Source organism: Corvus moneduloides, chromosome 1 (assembly GCF_009650955.1).
Source record: "Corvus moneduloides isolate bCorMon1 chromosome 1, bCorMon1.pri, whole genome shotgun sequence".
NCBI classification, from domain to species: domain Eukaryota; kingdom Metazoa; phylum Chordata; class Aves; order Passeriformes; family Corvidae; genus Corvus; species Corvus moneduloides.
Genome location: NC_045476.1, coordinates 142,536,141 through 142,555,059, shown reverse-complemented (window position 1 = coordinate 142,555,059; position 18,919 = coordinate 142,536,141). Strand labels below are relative to the sequence as shown.

The 18,919-nt window shown below is 44.8% G+C and overlaps 1 protein-coding gene across 1 annotated transcript in view; it reads right to left on the bottom strand.

The window, feature by feature from the left end:
• The window catches only part of SDC2 (syndecan 2), a 60,200-nt gene extending 47,290 nt beyond the window's left edge, over positions 1-12,910 (bottom strand). The window contains exon 1 of the mRNA XM_032129916.1: positions 12,647-12,910. Within this exon, the coding sequence (XP_031985807.1) occupies positions 12,647-12,706 (60 nt within the window). The 5' untranslated portion in view covers positions 12,707-12,910. The remainder of the gene's footprint in view (positions 1-12,646) is intronic.
• Positions 12,911-18,919: the final 6,009 nt, after the last annotated feature.

Genomic DNA, 18,919 nt, shown 5'->3' with positions numbered 1-18,919 from the left:
CTCCCTGCACTGCAGCCCTTGAATATGGCCATTAGCTCACGCACACGTTCGCACTCTTGGGGTAGCAACACTCAACGTTCTCCCCTCTGGTATCCACGGAGAGAGATTAGCACTCCAGCATTTCATTAGCCAAGAGTGTTAAGTAATCCACCAAGTCGTGGAAAGAGTAAAAGCACTGAGCTTAATGTATTTGGTGAAGCTCTGTTGAATGGTTTGGGATATTTTGTTTCAGTATAACATAAGGAAAGCAGCTGTCACCTTGATTATAGTGCCCTCGGTAATCTGACACTTCAGCTAGTCCCAACTTCAGACTGCTCCCCTCCATTTGAGCAGCACAGTTACTAATCACTTAAACAGAAATGGTGATTTGCACAAAGCAAGTTTTGAAGTGAGGCTGTAGATCAGAGGAGGAGCAATTTGCACCCATCATTCCCATCCTTCTGCAGTCAGAGAGGAGAACACAGAAGTCTTCCAAGAAAATCCAAGAACAGAGAGAAATGCCAAGCTGCAACGTTTGGCTCTACACACTCACTTTCCAAAAAGCAAAGGGGATGAGGGATGCAGTGCTCAAATCATCCATGTCTGCTTAAACGCTTGGTTTGTGCACTCCAGCGCTGTCAAACAGACATAGCTGATGAGTCAAAGATGGAATTAGCATCCCTGATACAGCAACTCTTTTCCAGCCCAAACCAGTCACCTCCAGGTTTTTCCTTTAATTAAGGTCTGGCCAAGACATGTCAGCAGTCCAGCATCCCCTTCCTGCCAACAGCTCTGCCAATACTTTGGTCACTCACAACCAACTCCTCCCCACTCCCTCTTTCTCACTGCTGCGAGCTGAGTGAGCAGAAGGATTCCTGAGAGTGGGCAAAGGCCCAGGGCTGTCCCAGTTTTTCATCTACCTTTTCTTCTGCTCTTGGATCTTGTACTTGCAACATGAGACTGAAGAGCTGTGCCAATGCTAAGTTACCTTTTGTGCCTGATAGCACAAAAGCAGCAGCAGGGAAAGAAAAAAATCAGTCTAATGAGGTTGGAAGCACAAGAGATTGCAAAGAAAAAGAGCAAATAAATAACTTAAGGTATAAATTACAATTAAAGTGCACTATAGTTACCATGTACTGCACAGTATTGCTCAGAGATATCACTAGCACAAGTTAAAACACCCCACACTGAACAAAAAGCAGCACTTCTGGTAGGAAACTGGTACTCTTACACCACCACCATGGTGATAATGGCATGAGAAATTGTACGAGTGACAGGTCAGACAATTTTAAAGCCTTCAGTTTGTGTTGCTTTGTTTGTTTTTATCTTTTGATAAAAACAATCTACACCAACACAGACAATAACACAGAGCACTACCCATCCCTGCAGTACACTCTATTTTGCCACTGTTGAAAAATAAACCTGATTTCTCCCCATTTTCTTTTGAAGACAGAAGTCCATTAAGACATGTCATTACATCTGCTTTTATTTATCCAGAGGAAAGTCAAAACACTTATGCTGTATGCTTTAACTGATAAATTTACATAGCTACATGGACAATGCCTTGTAATTTAATGACTTCCCTTGAAAAGAAAGCAAACTTTTATTTATAAGCTGCTTTATATTTTAGAGGTTTTCACTAAAATAGAAGTTCAGCATAATACGAAGCCTTTACTCATAGACAGAGAGCCAGCACTGAACTTCAGACTTAGTAATCAATCACAAAAAGATCTAGCTAATGAAAAGAAGTCTTAAGGAAAGCTAATTGACAACTGCAAAACACGGGAGGACATGTCTCTGACAAACTGAACATCTTTTCTGTTAAGCTGAGTACTATATTTACCACCTGGCCTGCAAGGGCTGCTTTTATTCAAAAGCTCTGCAGTAAAATATATGCATGCGTAGAGGATGAAGACTTTATCATTGAAACCTTCTGCAAGAAATTAGGGGAACGAGAAAGACTCACACACTTCTGCAGCAAAATTAGGTCAGGACGCCTTTGAACAGCTCCATTTGAAGGCTTTGCCAGATTCGAGATCAAATACTTTTTAGTGCATTAGACCCAACGGCTTAAGAGATGAACTTCTATACTGCTGATAATTATTATTGGTATTATGCATTGCTGCTTCCCTCTCCACCTGTGGATAATTATAAATAGCCTAGATTTTCCAGTCCCTGACATATGCCACTTGGTTAACAGCACTTCTAAAACCTATCCTTTATAGCCACAGGTCACACATTTCAAATATGACAACCATGTATCCACACAGATCGCTAAATCATGACTTGCCCCACACATGCTCTTATCTAAATGCTCCCTGAATATACAGATATAGCTAAATGGCATTAGCATCACAGTAATCAGTGATGTGAAGCTGTAAAGTGCCAAGCTGGTGATTCAAATACAAACCTGCCTCTGCCCTCCTGTGCCTATGCACAGCCCTGGACAGTGCAACCAGGGAACATCACTGCGAATGGCTCCATCATCTCCTGATGGGGCTGGTGCTCTCCTCCATGACAACTCCTGCTCTTGATGGTCTTCAGGGCTCTCCCCGAATAAAACACAGTCCAATAACCAAGCTGGGAGGGCAAAGGTCAAAGAAATGTCCCCAGATATATGAGGCAGTTAATTATACACCTCTTCCCTGCTCAGCTTTACTGCTCACACCTTGAGGAATGGGCAATAGAGCCCACCAGTCCCATATCCAGTCATGTTTGTGTAAATTTTCATTAATAAATCAATCTGTAAATAACCAACAACAATGCCCAAACCTCAAAACTACTTCATCGAGTCATTCAGAATTTTAAGTCTTTAAAAATTCAGACCTCTCCTGGTTTTTTTTAATCTCTTATAATTCACAGCTGAATTCACTCTAGCAATCTTGGTCTTTGGGAGGGTTGTTAAGATACACCAAAACATCCTACTCCAGTTTCCTACTGCTCCTTGTTTAGCTCTCCTGTTAGGTGACACTACTAATTGTACAGCTGCTACAGCTAGCTGCCAGAGACTGCTCTAAGGAGGTTTTCCAATTAGATTAGCTGAATTGAATAACGAGAGAGAGAGGGAGAGAGAGAGATTAGCTTTTTCTGTGCATCTCTAGGAAGCCACAGAGAAATCCCCCAAAATACTCTTGCTAATCCTCCCTTAGGACCCCTTCATCTCTGATCACAAATACAGAAATGCCATGTGAGCAACTTCACTCCATGGGAACTGTGCCAGCCCTGACTCTCTGTAAGCAACAACCTTCATGACAAGGCATCCTACCTACTTTAAGACTGACGGTGTCTGCCAGAAGTTTTCTTCTTCAGTCTTCCTCAGGTTCCTGAAGTCAAATACACTTACCCATGTAAACTAGAGGAGGCAAGTCTCAGATGTTATGTGAAACCAGAAATGGCAAAGAAGCATTACAGAGACTCCTACCTGTACATTATAAAACTACCACATTTTTTTCCCCAAAGTAAGGTTTGGGGCTTTTTTGTCATAACCTAAAGCTTCCTAATTCTATCAGTGCAGATAGAGAAGGTCAGAGGAAGAAACTCAAAAGAAAAAAAAAGCTGACTGGCACATGAAATCAGTAGCATTACAAAATATTCACAAACCCAGAAAACTTCTTTAACCCACAGACAACATCCACGGCTCTCAAAAAACAGTATAAGAAAATCTACATCACTATTATGTTTATGCCACCAGGCAGAAGACCAATTCAAGGTGTTCACCAGAAGAGACCTACATGAAGATGCCAAGTCTCCAGCTTTCAGTTAAATAGGAGCGATACAGTCAAGCAACATTAGTATAAGCACAAAACCCAAACCAGCCAAGGGTACAATAAGCCTTTCAGGTTGTGAATTACTCTAAGAACTAAAACAAAAGAAAAGAAAGAGGATTTCCCTTCTCTAATGCTCTACAGTTGCGAAACAGACAAGAAGTGGCATTTTCATCACAGCAATACTGTTAAGAGTACTGTCTCAAACCATTTTGGATCCAATGCTCTGTGTTACCAGGAGCTCAGAAGTTCCTTCCATCAGAGAGCCCCAGCATGGTGGAGTGGGCACACGACTGCCCCTCCACCGCAGCAGAAAGGCTATTTATTACTGAGCCTGAGCCCCACCAAAGGCAAAAAGATCCCCCTTGCAGACACAGACCTGTTCTTCAACAGGGCATGGCTGGTTGGGCTAGACAGCACCAGAGAGAAAAACATTTGCAATAGGCAGCATGACTAGAGACAATGAGTCAACTCAACTTCAAGGCCCTGTCTCCTCCAGCACCCGCACACTTTAAGGAGGTAAGTCTGTTTTTAACAGGTGGCCATGGAACCTACTTTCCCCACCCTCAAACCCTGCACAGTCAGACCATCAAGCAACACTGAGATGTTAAAACATTATCCAAACACGAATCATGAGTCCTGATTATTTAAGGCTGTTAAATGATGTATCTTTTTATAGTCAGCAGACTTTTTCCTTCTCCCAATGCCTTCATGCCATTCCTCTCCTCTGCACATCAACGGATGCTCTGTGCTGCTCTGCAGGAAGGACCACAGCTCCTACCAGAACAGCAAAAACCATCTCATGGTTTGCCAGAGGGCTTCGTCACTGCCAAACTCTCTGGAAATTTCTGGAGACATCTGTCATGCTTCCATGCAGCAGACAGACAGACATCCACCGAAGTATTTTGGTCAAAAGCGATAAAAAGGAAAATTCAATTGTGACATGGACAAAAAATTTCTGCTGAGCCAGGGGTCCATTCAGGTCACAGCAGCTCCAGTGGGACCTCCCAAGCCTGCTCAGGTCAGGTACAGAGCCATGCTAATAACTATTCCCAGTTTTTCTCCTTAGACACAAATTTTTCCAACTCATTCACATTTTGCAGTGATGACCATGCCTGTCCCTGTACCACGGCTTTGACAGCAGAGAAACGGCTGTGCTGGAGAATCAAACCAAAAGCACCTACGGGAGCTACTGAGGATCAAATCATATGCATAGTGGAAAATTTATGAAACTGCTGTATTAAATCACAAATTAAGAACAAGGAAAAAAAAACCAATCGAAAAGAACATCTTCTGTTTAAGGCTTTTTTTCCTGGTAAGTAAGGTCAGAGAGGCTGCTCCTTCCAAACTAATTCCGGCCAAGAAAATTATTAACACAATTTTGAGAGCAATGTTGTTGTGTTTATTTAACTGGAAAGCATGTTCTGTGGGGCATTTCTTTTCCTGACACTTGAAAGACACACATACAACAGTATAAAAAAAAAAAAAAAAATGTAAAATAGAGCTCTATCTAGAATAAAGTTCTATATAAAACACATACACACACAAAGTTTCAAAGACCTTCCAAGCTAGAACTGCAGAAGCTGGAGATAGGTCAGTGCTGAATGCTCTGTGGAAGACAGTCTCTGTGAACACATAATTTCAAAGGTACCCCAAGAGGTTTCATTTCATGACATTTTAAATGTCACATTCGAAAAAAATCAGCCTTCATGGATGAGAAATAAGCAAAGAGCACATGTCTGGAAAATCATAAACACTTTCACCAAAGACAAGAATTCAGAATATATACATGGAACTACAATAACTTTTCCTGTCTATCTCCAGGACTAGCCATTGCTCTTGTTCTGCCATGGAGAAGATTTGTCAGTTCCATATGCTACCGATGCTTAAGCTACCAATTATTCTGAAGCATTAATCTTCTAACTTTGGATGCTGCCTCAGCAGTTCCTGAGAACTTTACACCTTCTCTCAATGACATTTACACAAGCCGTAACTAACACAACCAAATTTCACACACCCTCTTCATGGTTGCTCCGTCTCCTAGCTGGACAAATGCTTTCCTTCATGCTTGCACCATCATCAGTGGCAAGTACCAAGTGCCTCTGAGCTCCCAAACGGGAGAAGATTCAGTCCCACAGCCAGGACAGTACCTGAAGGTTTCGCAATCTACAGTCCACAAAAATCCTCAGAATTTTGCTTCTCAGCAGCATTATCTTATGCATATTCTTGCTGTAGTAATTGTACATTATTATTATTTATAGGACTAAGACATATCTATCTTTATTTATACAATGTCACAAATTTATATTCAAGGGAAGCACCGTTTCTCGCTGTCCCAAAGATGGTGTGTTCCCATTACTCTGAACTACCATCACCTTTCCACTTTGCTTCCCTTGCAGGTTTTCATTTTAAATAATAAAAACACCATTAATGTCACACATCAGTGACTGCATATTTGAACATGGAACTGCACTTGAAAAGGATTTGAATGGAAAGGCTTTGTAGATGCTTTCACCTGGTAATCAGTGTAAGTCACACACTGATGCTGAAATCTCCATATCCAGAGTGAGCACAGATAAACAACCTGGGAAAGGAAGAATCTGTCTCCTGGACATCTCTCATCTCTGCAGCTTGCAACATACAGCATGTATTCAAACCCATTTCTAGCCTTCCCCTACAGACCCCAGTCCAAAAAGCAAACAGGACTCGGCTCTTAAAGCCAAAACATATAAAGTGCGTGGGGTTTGGCTGCGCCCTCCAGGTACAGTGTCCAGCCAGCTATTCCTGCAGATACTGAAGAATCAACACAGCTGAAATTGATGCAGCTCAGCCCAAAGAAAGAAAACGCTTGCTTCTACTTGTATAATTAAAGGAAGGACAGAAGCAGACATACCAGAAATGATCCCTTTGAAGGTGGGAGAGGGGAGACCTGGTTAGGTTATTCATTCACATGGCAGCAAGTATGATATTTATTTTTTTCTCTATTGAAACATCCTTAGTCTTGAGGCTACACTGGTCATGCACTCAACTGCTCCCTGGGAAGTACTCATCTCCCAGGCTATATTACTTTAACAGCACTCTTTCCTACAGCTCTGTAAGAGTCAGTCCTCTCAGTCCACACAGACAGTCACAGTTCTGAAATACACTTCAAATAACAGGGATAGGTCACTTCACGCTGATCTGAAAGGCAACAAGTGACTTTCACTAATGTGGAAGAACATCTAGAGAAAATTATGCTTTATTATATATGGTTAATCAAACAGGAACAAAACATGTCTGACAACATAATATTTAAATACAGACAATATATTCTGGTTGTTAATCACAGTGCTGGCTTCTTAACATTTTGATTCCATTCCTGTGTATACCACAGGCTGTTTGACCTTCTGCAAGCCCCTCTGTCTCCTTACTATTAATAAAAGTACAATGTATTTATCTTCATGCTCACAACTCAAACACAGACAAACACGTTTTTATTTGAACTTTCCCAAATCAATTCACCTTGGGAACAAAACAATTTAGCTTAGAAGGGAGATTTCTGAAGAAGTTGTTTATATATAAACTAAAAATAGTGATTTCAGATGGAGCGTCCAGCTCAGGCTTTAGTTAAGCACAGCTTATATGACACTACACTCTAATAGCCTATCTACAGACAAGGCCAATTTCTGCAGATTCATCACCGCCCTATTAGTCATTATTTCACTTTAAATGAAACCCCTGCTTGAGACATCAACAAAAATAATTTGCTCAGCGCAAATGCACTTGTCGCAAATGGTTGTTAAATGCTACATTTTCTTCTACTGCAATCAGTATTCCAGTACTTTTGAGGATTACATGTATTCTGTATTTCTGCCTAAATTTCTAGTATGCTTTTGAAAGCATCCCCCAGGGCTGAGCTAATCAAGAAAACAACATACATACAGAGAACTGTCATTATTACAGGGTCAAACACTAATGCAATCTGTACTCAAGAGATTGCAAATTATACTTCAATGTGGGCAGAAGAAATCATGTTCCCCAATCACCGAATAGTGTCATGTAACCTACAAAAAATTACTAATCCTGAAAAGATTATAGATAGCAATTTATTACCATCTTGTAACCATGAACTGAAGATAACCAAACAACAAGCTGTTCACAGAACAGCCTCCAGTAATTCTCTCATCCTTCCTACAACACCAACTGCAAAGTGACTTGAATGTGGACCAAATCACTTGCTCATGACTTGCGCATCCTCTCTCAATTGCGGCAGCACAGAGGGCATCTTTATGACTCAGATTCAAGTAGGGTCTTATATGAGGCCTCAAATAAGCTTGCCAATCTCAAACACAACATTTGTGTTAAAAAGCACAGTCTGTCAAATCTGTTCAGAAGACAAAAGAGCACTTCTCCACAACTAGACAAGAGCTCTTTGTTCAGTTGTTGAGCCTTACTAAAGCCTACAATTCTCTGCCATAAGCAAAATGTTTGAACTGCTCAATGGCAGAAATCATTTTGGTGAGAAAATGTAATTAATAAATGCCATCCATATGCCTCTGCTTGACATTTTATAAAGACAACTTGCCATAAAGAGCAGTGCAAACGGAGAGCTCTGCAAATGACTGGCTCCTCTGCAGGCTCTTCTCCAAGTTCAGGACACCCTGGCAAAATGCCACATTCCCCATTGAGGATGGCAGGTAGCTCTCCACCATCCTCCCTGGAGGCATTAGATCATGGCTGTGTGTTTGACATGCGACTTCTCATAACTTGCACCTCTACTAGTCAAGAAATTAGGCCTTTATCTTGTCATCCTGAGATTATACTTAACTTAGGACCACAGAGACTCAGATCCACCCAATCTCCAAGCAAATGCCAGACTTACTGCGCACTCTCCAAAGTCCACCATCTTTATCCCATTAGCTGCAGTAACTGTCTCAAACCTACCACAGAGGTGTTACCTGCCCAAGAACCACAACCCCAGCACCCAGCTTCAAACCCTAAGATATTTGTCCTGACTTGTTCCTGAAGACAATGCTCTCATCTACTTCTTTGATAAGGATCTAGGAAAAAATGCAGAGAAAACATCTCTGCACTTTACGCCTCAATAATAAGTCAGTTCCAATGTAGACCTCAGGGCTAAGATGTTAAAAAGAGGAACTTCAGTGTTTGATCTTGGGTCAAGATTCAACTGTTCTTTAATTTTTAAAAGATAATCTAACCTGAGAGGGAAACCCATTTCCAGAAAGTGGCTCCTGAGAACATCCACCTAAGGGGCGGCTGTAATACCCGACACTGGTGGCAAACCCCAGAGCTCCCCAGAATTCCCAGTGCACGGCAGTGCAGACAGCTGTTGGATGGCAGAACCTAGAAGTTCCGTTAGAGCAAGAGAAGCAGCCATGGCAGATTCCAGGTGTTGCCAAACCACAAAAAAGCAATGGATGAACATTTGTGAAGTCTGCAGTGAGAAGGAAAAGTACATGTAAATTGGAGGTGGATAAAAATAAATCAAGACTGAAAAGGCTTCCTCCTTTCTTTGGAACTTATTTGACAAAACAAATTTAACACACATAGCTGGTATTTAGATTTATATGCTGTATGTGTCTCTCCTATCTCTTCAGCCCTTCTTCTCCTCTAATTACTAGCTCTGAAGCCTAACTGCCTTTTCCAAAAACACATTCCTCCTCTCCAACACACTATCAATTTTCCAAATTCCAAAACTAAAGTAACCATTAGAAACAAATGTAGGAAAATTATCGCATCATGCTTCTCAAAATACTAAATACTTCTGAAAAATATACCAAATATTACCCTTGGATCATCTTTCAATAATTACATTTATGCCAACAACTCAGCGGTCAGATGCTTACACAAGAAACAGAAAGACCTCTCAGCTGATGCCCCGACGATCTGTTTCACTGGAAGTCCTAAACCCAGCCCCACACGCACGCATTGCTGACGTGAAGCAGTCTCCAGACTCCAGAATCTTCCCAAGGCGAGATGGAATTAACCTTCTGTGAGGAGAGCAGCACCATAATACTGCAGTATGCAACACTACCTGCTAGCCAGCAAAGTTTCTCAATGTGTACTTGGGCATGCAGAGAGGATCAGACTGTCACACAAGCTCGGGAAAACCATTTGTCCCACTCTTGCAAACTAGAATGAAACAGAAAGGTTTATCAACCTCTTCCGAATGGGAGCTGACAACTACAGCTGGATACTAGGCATTGCTCTCTGGTGCTATTAAAATCAGCAAAAGCTGACTCCCAGCATCATCAAGACTGGGCTCAGCCTTTTAAAAGGCACATCAGGCCTCTCACTCACAGAGATTTCCTTTTCTTTCCAGCAGTTTCATGTCACTGTCTTTCTCTCTTGCATAAGCAAACCAAAAAACTTTCAAGGTAGCTAGAAAGCACATTTTTTTTGCCATTCAGCCAAGCCTGGGTGAATCCCCCATATCCTTGCAGACCCACACAGGTTACCAGACCCCACCATAATCTGATGTCTCACTGCACAGTGCACTGATGGCAGCAAATCACTCGGCAAGACCTGGGTGCACTCCACCAGCTTTGGTGTGGGTAACGCTTGCCACCATGTGCAGGCTGGCACTAACAGGTCGGGCTCCCTCTCACCCTCTCCATCACAGCCCGGTCCTGAAGCAGCTGCTCCCCTGGGGCAGCTGGCACGACACAGCAGAGCACGGCTGCGAAGCCACAGCCCACGTCAGGCCACACGAAGCACACACCCAGCACCGACAAACCACTCCCGTGGTTCAGTGGCAGGTCTCACTTCCAGGACATTCTTAACACAGTGCTAACATCTACTTGGCCCACCCCAATAAAAATGTTTGCTGGTTATGTGGACCAAACATAGGGAACTCATTGCTTTAAGAAACAAAGTCTGCTGCAGCTTCCCCCTCCTCTACTTAAAAGACTCATGGAAAATTTACTTCTTCAGAAATGAGGGTTTTACCTTATGGCTTTGCCTAGCTAATGATAATAAATAGTAGAATCTAAACACAAGAAGAAATTAAGAGCTAAATCCACTTGACAGTGCTCTGGAGAGCTCGGAGGAGTTTTTTATGCATCCGTATAGAATTCCTCTTATGACAAGGACAGACTTCTGCACGGAAGACAGATTTGGCATCTGTCTTTTCCCACAGACTGGTCTACAAAATCCTATCTTCAGGGACCATGAAGCTGCTGCCAGGCACAGTTAGAGGAAAAAGAAGGAAGGTGAAAGAAAAGGAAAAACACCAACCTCCTTTTACTTCCCAGTCCCTCCACAACTTTCTGGCAGTAGTAAGGGCAGTGGAGCAGAGCCAGGAAGGCTCCCCCCACCTCACTCTCCCCACTGCCCCCTGAACCACACAGCCCCGGGTATACCGCGACAACGTACCTCACACCGCCACAGTGTGTTCATCCTAAGGCAAAAGCCCATCAAACTTAATATTTTACTAATTACTGTGGTAGTTTAATAGCTACTCCACCATCAGAGAACTTTGTACTAACAGCATTTTTATAAAATTAAAGTATATTGTACCTCATTATCCAAGGGTGTTTCTGCAGCACAGTTACACTTAGTGGAAACAAGAGTCACTGTTCTACCCAACCCTTTTTTAATCAGTCTTTAAGAAAAGTGTTTTGCAATTGTATCCTTAGAAATCTCTAATGATGAGCCAGATTTCATGAAGGCTGTGACTTGGCTAATTTATACAATAGCTAGAGAACTTCTAAAGTTAACCCAAGCTAGTGACATTATTTAGTTCAGTGAAGCGGCTCATTTTAATTGGATTAAATTATCATGGTATTTTTTTAATTTCATATTGAAACCTCAATTTATCATTTCCTAATATTTGCCCAAACACTGCATCAGTGTCATTTGCATATCCCTTCCCTCAAGACAATCTCAGATCCACAGATGGAAAAGACCAAAACCCTCTGGCCAGCCCTCGCCGGCTCCTGCCGCGAAAGGGTGGGAGCGTTCGCCGGAGAGAGGCTTTCCCAGAGGTACAAATCCCGGCAACAGAGCTAATTGCATTAAGCAGAGGACCCGGTTAGCGAATATACTGGTGGCGCGGAAAAAGTGTAAACAGCGGTATTATCCCGAGCACCTCGCGGCAAGCCCGCGGGGAAGGGCCGGCCGGGTCCGCAGCACGCTCGGGCTCCGCGGAGCCGGCACCGGGGGCTGGCTGGGAGGCGCGCAGCGCGTTATGTCTGAGGGGTCTGGGAGGTCCTGAGCCGCGCAGCCAAGGTAGTTGCTGCCTCTTTTCTCTTTTTAGCAACGGGCCGTGAAGGGCGGGTTTTGCAGGGGACGCTCCCGCCTCACCGCCCGCGGAGCCGGGGGAGGCGGCGATGTCCTCGGGCGGCCGCTCGGACACGGGGCGGCCCGGCGGCTCCCGGCGCTGGTCCGGGACGGGTACAATCCCCCCTCCCGCACCCAGCCCCGCACCGCGGCCCCTCGGGCGCCCCGCGGCCGCCGGGCAGCCGCCCCTCCTCCGGGGAGGCAGGGAAAGAGGCACCGGGGGGGCTCCGGGGCCGGCTGGAGGCTGGGTCGTCGCGGCAAACTCCGGCCAAGGTTCGCTGTAGGGCGGCAGGGTGCTCCGCTCCGGCAGGGTGCTCCGCTCGGCTTCGTGGGGTGCTCGGGTTTTTGGGTTTGTTTTTGTTTGTTTGTTTTTTTTTTTTTTGCGGGAGTGTCGTCTCTTTCTTTCTTTTCTTGGCCGGTGGGACGGAACGGTGCCTGCCGTTTGCAGAGCGCTCAGCTATCAACAGATGCCCCCCCGGAGCCAGCCCAGTGCCCGGCGATGCCACGGGGCAGGGCTCGGTCTGCGCGCCCGGCGCTCGGCTGACGGAACCGAGGTGGCCGCCCTCGTCCCGTGCCGTCCCGCAGGGCTGCCGCCGCCCCCTCCCCTCCGCCCCGGCACTCACCGGCTGCCCGGAGGCGCAGGCCACGAAGCTGACGGTGAGCGCCAGCCACACGCCCCGCATTATTCCCGTGGAGCCGGCGCGGCGGCCGCCGGGGGCCGGGCACAAAGGAGAAACCGGGGGCCGGCGGCGTCGGCAGCGCCCGAGGGGCGCGGGGCAGGGCCGGCGGCGCCCCGGATCCGGCCCGCCGCGCTCCTTGCGCTGGGCTCCGCACTCCGCTCCGGCGGGCCCGGTGCTGCGCTGGGCGCGCGGGCTGCAGGCTGCCGGCTCCGCCGCCCTCCCTCCGCCCCGAGTGCGCGGCGGCGGCGCCGCGGCTCCCAGTTAAACCCCGCAGAAATTCCTGCAGGATTACAACACAGATTGGCAGCTCCCCCAGCCAGTGGAAACAAGCAGCGCGCCGCCGCCGGCTCTCGCCCCTCGCAAATTCAAGCAACTTTCCTCCCCCCGCCTCCTCCTCTTTCTCCTTCTCCGCCCTGGTCTCCCCTTTTCTCGTCCTCCCCCACAGTGGAAAACATGAGCAGCGCCGCGGACCGACTAAGAGAGGGCTGGTCCCGTAAAAAAGCGGGGACGTGGAAAGGCTCCCCCTGCGCAAGAGAAATCTGGCCGCGACCGCGTGTTTTTAGCGCTGTGCCGCCGGGGTTCGCACCGCTGCTCCGCGCCACCCTCCCCGGTTAGCGTCGGTGGCAGCTTCAAGGGTCGGAAAAAAACCAAAATGGAGGGGTCAAAAATCACGGGAAGCGGGGCTATCCCAAAAATGCCAGCTCATTGTGAATCTCCACTTAGCTTTTTGCCTCAGAATTCATTTTTTTAGACACTTCGCCCTCAACAAGAAGACTAGAAACTTTTAAGGGTGAGGGGTGGCAAAGTAAGAGAGGGCCGCGATTTGTAGCTAGTGACATGGATCCAGAAGCTATGTTTTCAAAATAAATATTGCAGGAATTGACAGCACCAATAATGTGTGCTCCAGAAGCCAAAACAAGAAGTCTTGCTACGACTAGTCCATGGTATTTCTCAACTGGGGAAAATGGTGGTTTTGCAGAGCTTAGAAGCCTCAACCCAATCCATTTGCGTATGCCAGCATGTTTCCACCACTGAAAGTGTACATACATTACATCAGTCACTGGATATGGGAAAGAAGCAATAACCAGGAAAGCAAAATATATCAGTCTCACTTGCAAACTACCACTGGTGATTTAAGTCAGAAGGTAGCAAACAGCGTTTTATAGCCTGAATCAAAAGGTCGCAAGGACCATAATGATCTCTTTTGTTTGAGCAAAATCTATCTCTCTCAGGGGACCCTGGCTCAAGAAGAGCCCAGGGAGATACCCTGGGCAGATGTTTTTCCCAGGCAGATGTTTTTGCATGCCCTTCACTTTGCTTACTCTGTGCTCTGTGAAGGACTTTGGCCAACAGGTTGTGTTGAGATCCCAACCGCCTCCAGTTCCCGATCTGCTTGCCTTCCTATCAAAACAGGCATGCCATGTAAGAAAATAAAATAATCTGGCACAAGCAATCTCTCACCCCACTCATCACTTTCCCAGCCTCTCCCAGGCAAACACATCCCTGGCGATCCCTGTGCAGTGTGGGCGCGGCGGCTGACTCTGTGCTGGGAAATGGCAGGACCCGTGTCCTCAGAGGGGTGGCTGGCCATGCCTGGAGTGCTCTTACTCTGTGCGACCCACTCACAGGAACGTGATACCTCTCAACAGTTACCACACTTGCTATTTCTAGATCCACCTTCCGGACATGCCATGTCATTGATTTTAGGCTGCATTCCCCACTGAAATCCTACCAGATTTTCAGTGGTCTGCTCCTTGTTGGTGTCACACACACAGATTTTTTAATGTATTCCTTATATTAAACAGATTGTTTAATATTATCTTTCTCCTTCAAAGTGTGTTGCAAATACTTAAGACCTAATTCTGTGTATCCTCTTCTTTTGTAGGCAGCCAGATTTCAATTCAACTAAGCAACAATTTCAGCACTGTTTGATGTGGGTGAGTAAAGTACAGTGAAGAAAAGGGAGTAAAACTCCGTTTGGGCAAAATCTGTAGGACCTCACATAGGCATGGGGTCTTACAGGCAGCGCAGACTGCCGGGAGGGGAGAGATGAAGAGGCTGCAACTTGCCCCCAGTCAAGGCGGAAACCAGAAACAGCATTCCTTAGCAGTAGGAAAACAGAACGCCACATTAGAAACCAATACCATAAAAGAGCAAATGTGAAGACGGAGATGCTGCATACGGGAGGCATCCTAAGGGTTGTCAAACACCAAGGGGCAGGTGATTTACTACAGTAGGGTATTTCTTTAACATTCTTTAACAGGCATGTCTTTTAACATATAAACCAAGCTCAGCTTTACTTCCGTGTTACAATCCATGATTATCAGAGTTTTACATACTTGGCAGAATCTATCAACGATCAAAGTATCACCTGCAGCAAGCGAAGAGAAGACCTTCCTCAGGCAAAGATGATGGCAACAAATGGGCTCCTCATGGACCACCAGTGTACGTATGGGCAGTGCCCTTGAAGGATCTGGGGCTAAGACCTGCAGAACCTCCAAAGGCTTACACAAATCCTTAAGCCTTTGTGTGGACGATATCTGATGCTAAACATGAAGATAAACACACAATGCTAGAAGGAGCAGAACTGAAGACTGGAAGCCACACAGATGATTTGAAAAGATAGAAATGAGCATGAGGATTAAAGAATAGAAAACAAATAACCCTTGTAGTTCACAGAAATAACAAAATATTGTCTTGGGTTCCACTTACTCTCTCCCCACTCTCCTGAGTCTTCTATCTGGGAGCACAGTACAGCACTAAGAGCACTTCCTTATGTGGTCCCATGGAGAAGCAGCTGCAGGCCTGGGCATTTCTTATGCGGACTGTCAGGCAGTGTTCACCTCCAGCCCTCCAATGGACACGGGCCACCCAGTCAGTACCCCGACATTGAGTCAAACCAGGCAGGGGTGGGATTTAGGTGGGATTGAGACAAACTTCACCAAAGGCCGTTTTTTTTTCAAAATGTATTATATGGTGGAAGAATGCAAGAGGACCTCATGTGTAGCATGTGGTTATCAAATACAGAAGAGACCCAGTTGTCTACCAAATTTGAAAGTTCAGTTTTGGGTCTCTCCTAACGGGAAAGTTACTGGAACTTTAGGGAAGAGTCATGGTTAGAAGCACATGGGAGCTGTGCAAAAAAGCAAGTTGGGAAATCTTGGGAAAAAGTTTTCCAGCCTATGGCTGCCAAGGCACCATTAAGGATAAGGATGCATCACAATTTTTTGAGTGCTTCCCAAGCATTCATTTTTGCACGGTCAATCCTGCAGGGGACTTGCACAACAAGCAGCGCCAAGGAAAGAGATCTACATGGGGAGGAGAGTTCCTAATCATGCCATTTCTCTATTAAGATTTGTTCAATAATACAAGTTGTGGTTGAGAACGCTTGGCCCAAAGCACAGCCCTGAACCTCACACTGCAGTGGGTGACAAGGTGGTGTTGGCCAGAGCTGTTTGTTATGTAAATGACTGATGTTTGTATTTACGCCCAGAATGGGATAGCCTTGGCATCACATTCAAAGATCATAAGAGGTGGCAAATTTTCTCAAATAACTTATTCAAAGAGGGACAGAACCTGTGAAAAGGAAGAAAGCAGCTGATGTTAAATCTGTTTGAACCCACACTGGCAATGATCTGAAAAAAACTTGCTAAAATATGTTGGTAGGACAGTTTAAAAATATTTATTACCACATCCCCAAACTCCCAAATTTTATGCTTCTAATTTAAGAACAATTTGAGAACTGCTCATCTCTTCTATAAAAATGTCTGCAATACTTGTAAGTGCAGTTGTGTTCATTTCTGTATTATAGTCTGAATTCAGGGATGTGATAGGATGGGACTGGTACTCATGGGGCCATTGAACCACAGGAGAGGTGCCAGCAATTTTTGGTAACACATCAGTGAATGATTCTTTTCTGCATCAGGTCTTAACAGTGTAATTACATGAACATGCATCCTTCCTCAACAGGCTCTTGTTCTAAAGGGTAGCTTTTCTAAGCATCCCCAAAATACCCTAGGACATGCTTGCCTCTCTTTGATCCAGAGGCTTCTTTTGCTATGCAGTTTCTGAATCACAGAGATATGCAGGTTGTTTAATTTTTATTGTATCTATAGTTTTATTTTGGTTAGATATGAAGTAAAAAACATGTCTGCACAAAACAAGGTATCCCTGATAGCTGAAACAACAGCGCAGCAGGAGCTAAGGGCATTGCTGAGCAACCAGGGCTTGTTGTGTCTGCTGTGGCACCACTGGGGCTGTACAACTGGGCTGTATGGGGTTTATAAGGTGGTTTATAATGCTGGGCTTTATATGAATGCAGCAGAAAGTCTGAGCTTGGCCTGCAACAACTGGCAACAGAAACATGCAGCTAACAGAACTTTTTTTTGTTCATTTTTCATGGACAAGTATAGTGGTAGGGAGACATAATAAGAAAAATAAAAGGCTGGCATTAAAGGCAGAGCACAAGCAGCAGCCTTCTATGAGATGGTGGGTTGGGTGAAACAGTCCAGAAGTAGCCTGCAAATGGGGCTGGTTTGTGTTTGTCACTGTGCAACAAAAGGAGTGAGTATCAATGCAAAGAGACGGGGACATGCACCCAGGCTGGGGGCTTTGCGCCAGTGAGAGGATGTAGAGGGGGATGTGCAGGGCAGCAGGGGGATCTGGAGTGTTCCGTGCTCATTGAGAATGGGGTCAGCCAGCTTTCCAGGAGAGTTACTTTTGGGAAGTCCTGATCCATACCTAGAGGGGAACACCTGAACCAGTCATTCATCCAGATTCAAAGATGGCCTTTACACCTGGCATTGAAGTCCAGCTTTGGCAGCACTCCTGAGTAGGGCCCGTCCCCTGCTATTCAGCAACACGCTAAATCTTTTAAATGTAACATACATGCCCCAAGTGCCTTGCTGATCTCTTTTCCAGGGGAGATGCCTACCAAGAACTATAAGTAAAGTGAATGACAGTGCTGACAGCTAGAACTACCAAAAAATTATGAAACTTGGCCAAAACCCACTCTGTCCTGGGTACAGAAGCTTTGTCTTTGGACGTTAACTGCTGTAAGAAACTCAGTGTCACTTTGTGCTGGCTTCCTGAACAGAGTAAAATTTACCACTCTGACAATTCTAGCCAAGGCTATTGCCCTTTTTTTTTATTAGGACAAACTGTACCTTTAAAATAGAAAAGATATTTCTTTATCTCTGAAGATTCCATTTAGAGCCATGGCTCAGTATTTGCCTGAGACATTTGCATACCTGAAAGTGTCTCATATGTGATGATCTCTGTAAATGAAATGCATTGTTGATTTAGTTTATTATCCCAAAAGATCATATCATGGTTAAGGTTTGTATGCAGTACACCAGGAGAAAAATACAGAAGGGTTGAATTGAAATAGATTTCAATACTGCAAGGTATACTGCTCAAGTTAATGAAAGTCAGACATACATTTGGCTGCTGTTGCTAACTGAATAATACAAGTAATAACAGAGGCATCTATTCAATTCCTGATGAACATGAGTAATTTTCATTATCTTAAAATGTGTGGGAGTTATGAATTAGAGGTGCAATGATTGCCCAACACTTTTTCATTATTATATCTTGTTGTCAGTTGCTTATACATTTGCCAAAGTTTAATGCATCAAGCTGAAATTTCCTATACTGGGTATCAACCTCCAGCTGACTTCATTTGTTTTATTTTTGTTTTGCAAGTTTTATCAAGAATGGTGCATCTGTTCCCAAGAGCAAGGTTAGGAGAAAGTATGTTGTTTTGTCTATGGTAATCCAAATTCCCTCCAATATTTCCCTGAGAAAATGTTTTACCTCCATGCATGGGAGGAAAGCACAAAGATTTGGCAAAAGGACTCAACCGAACACCAGAAATTTTCTTTTCAACACATTTGGGAAACTATTCTCAGCTTTGTACCATATCTAAGCATTACTCTCTTTGCAGTTTGTACATGCTCAGTAGAGACTTGTTAAATTCTGACATCTAAAAATCCCATCTAAGCCAGACATGTTCCAGCTCAGAGCCACAGAAATCCTTCTTTGCTTGGTCTCCAAATAAAACAGCTGGCTGTAGAGTTCCCCTTAGCACCTGTGAGACAGGGTCTGCTGTGTGTGCCTGTGCAGCAAAGGGGGAAGAGAGGGGAGGAATAAAGAGAAGGTCAGTGGTTGTAAGACTTGGAGACTGAAGAAGAAGAAGAAGAGGAAGAAGAGGAGGAG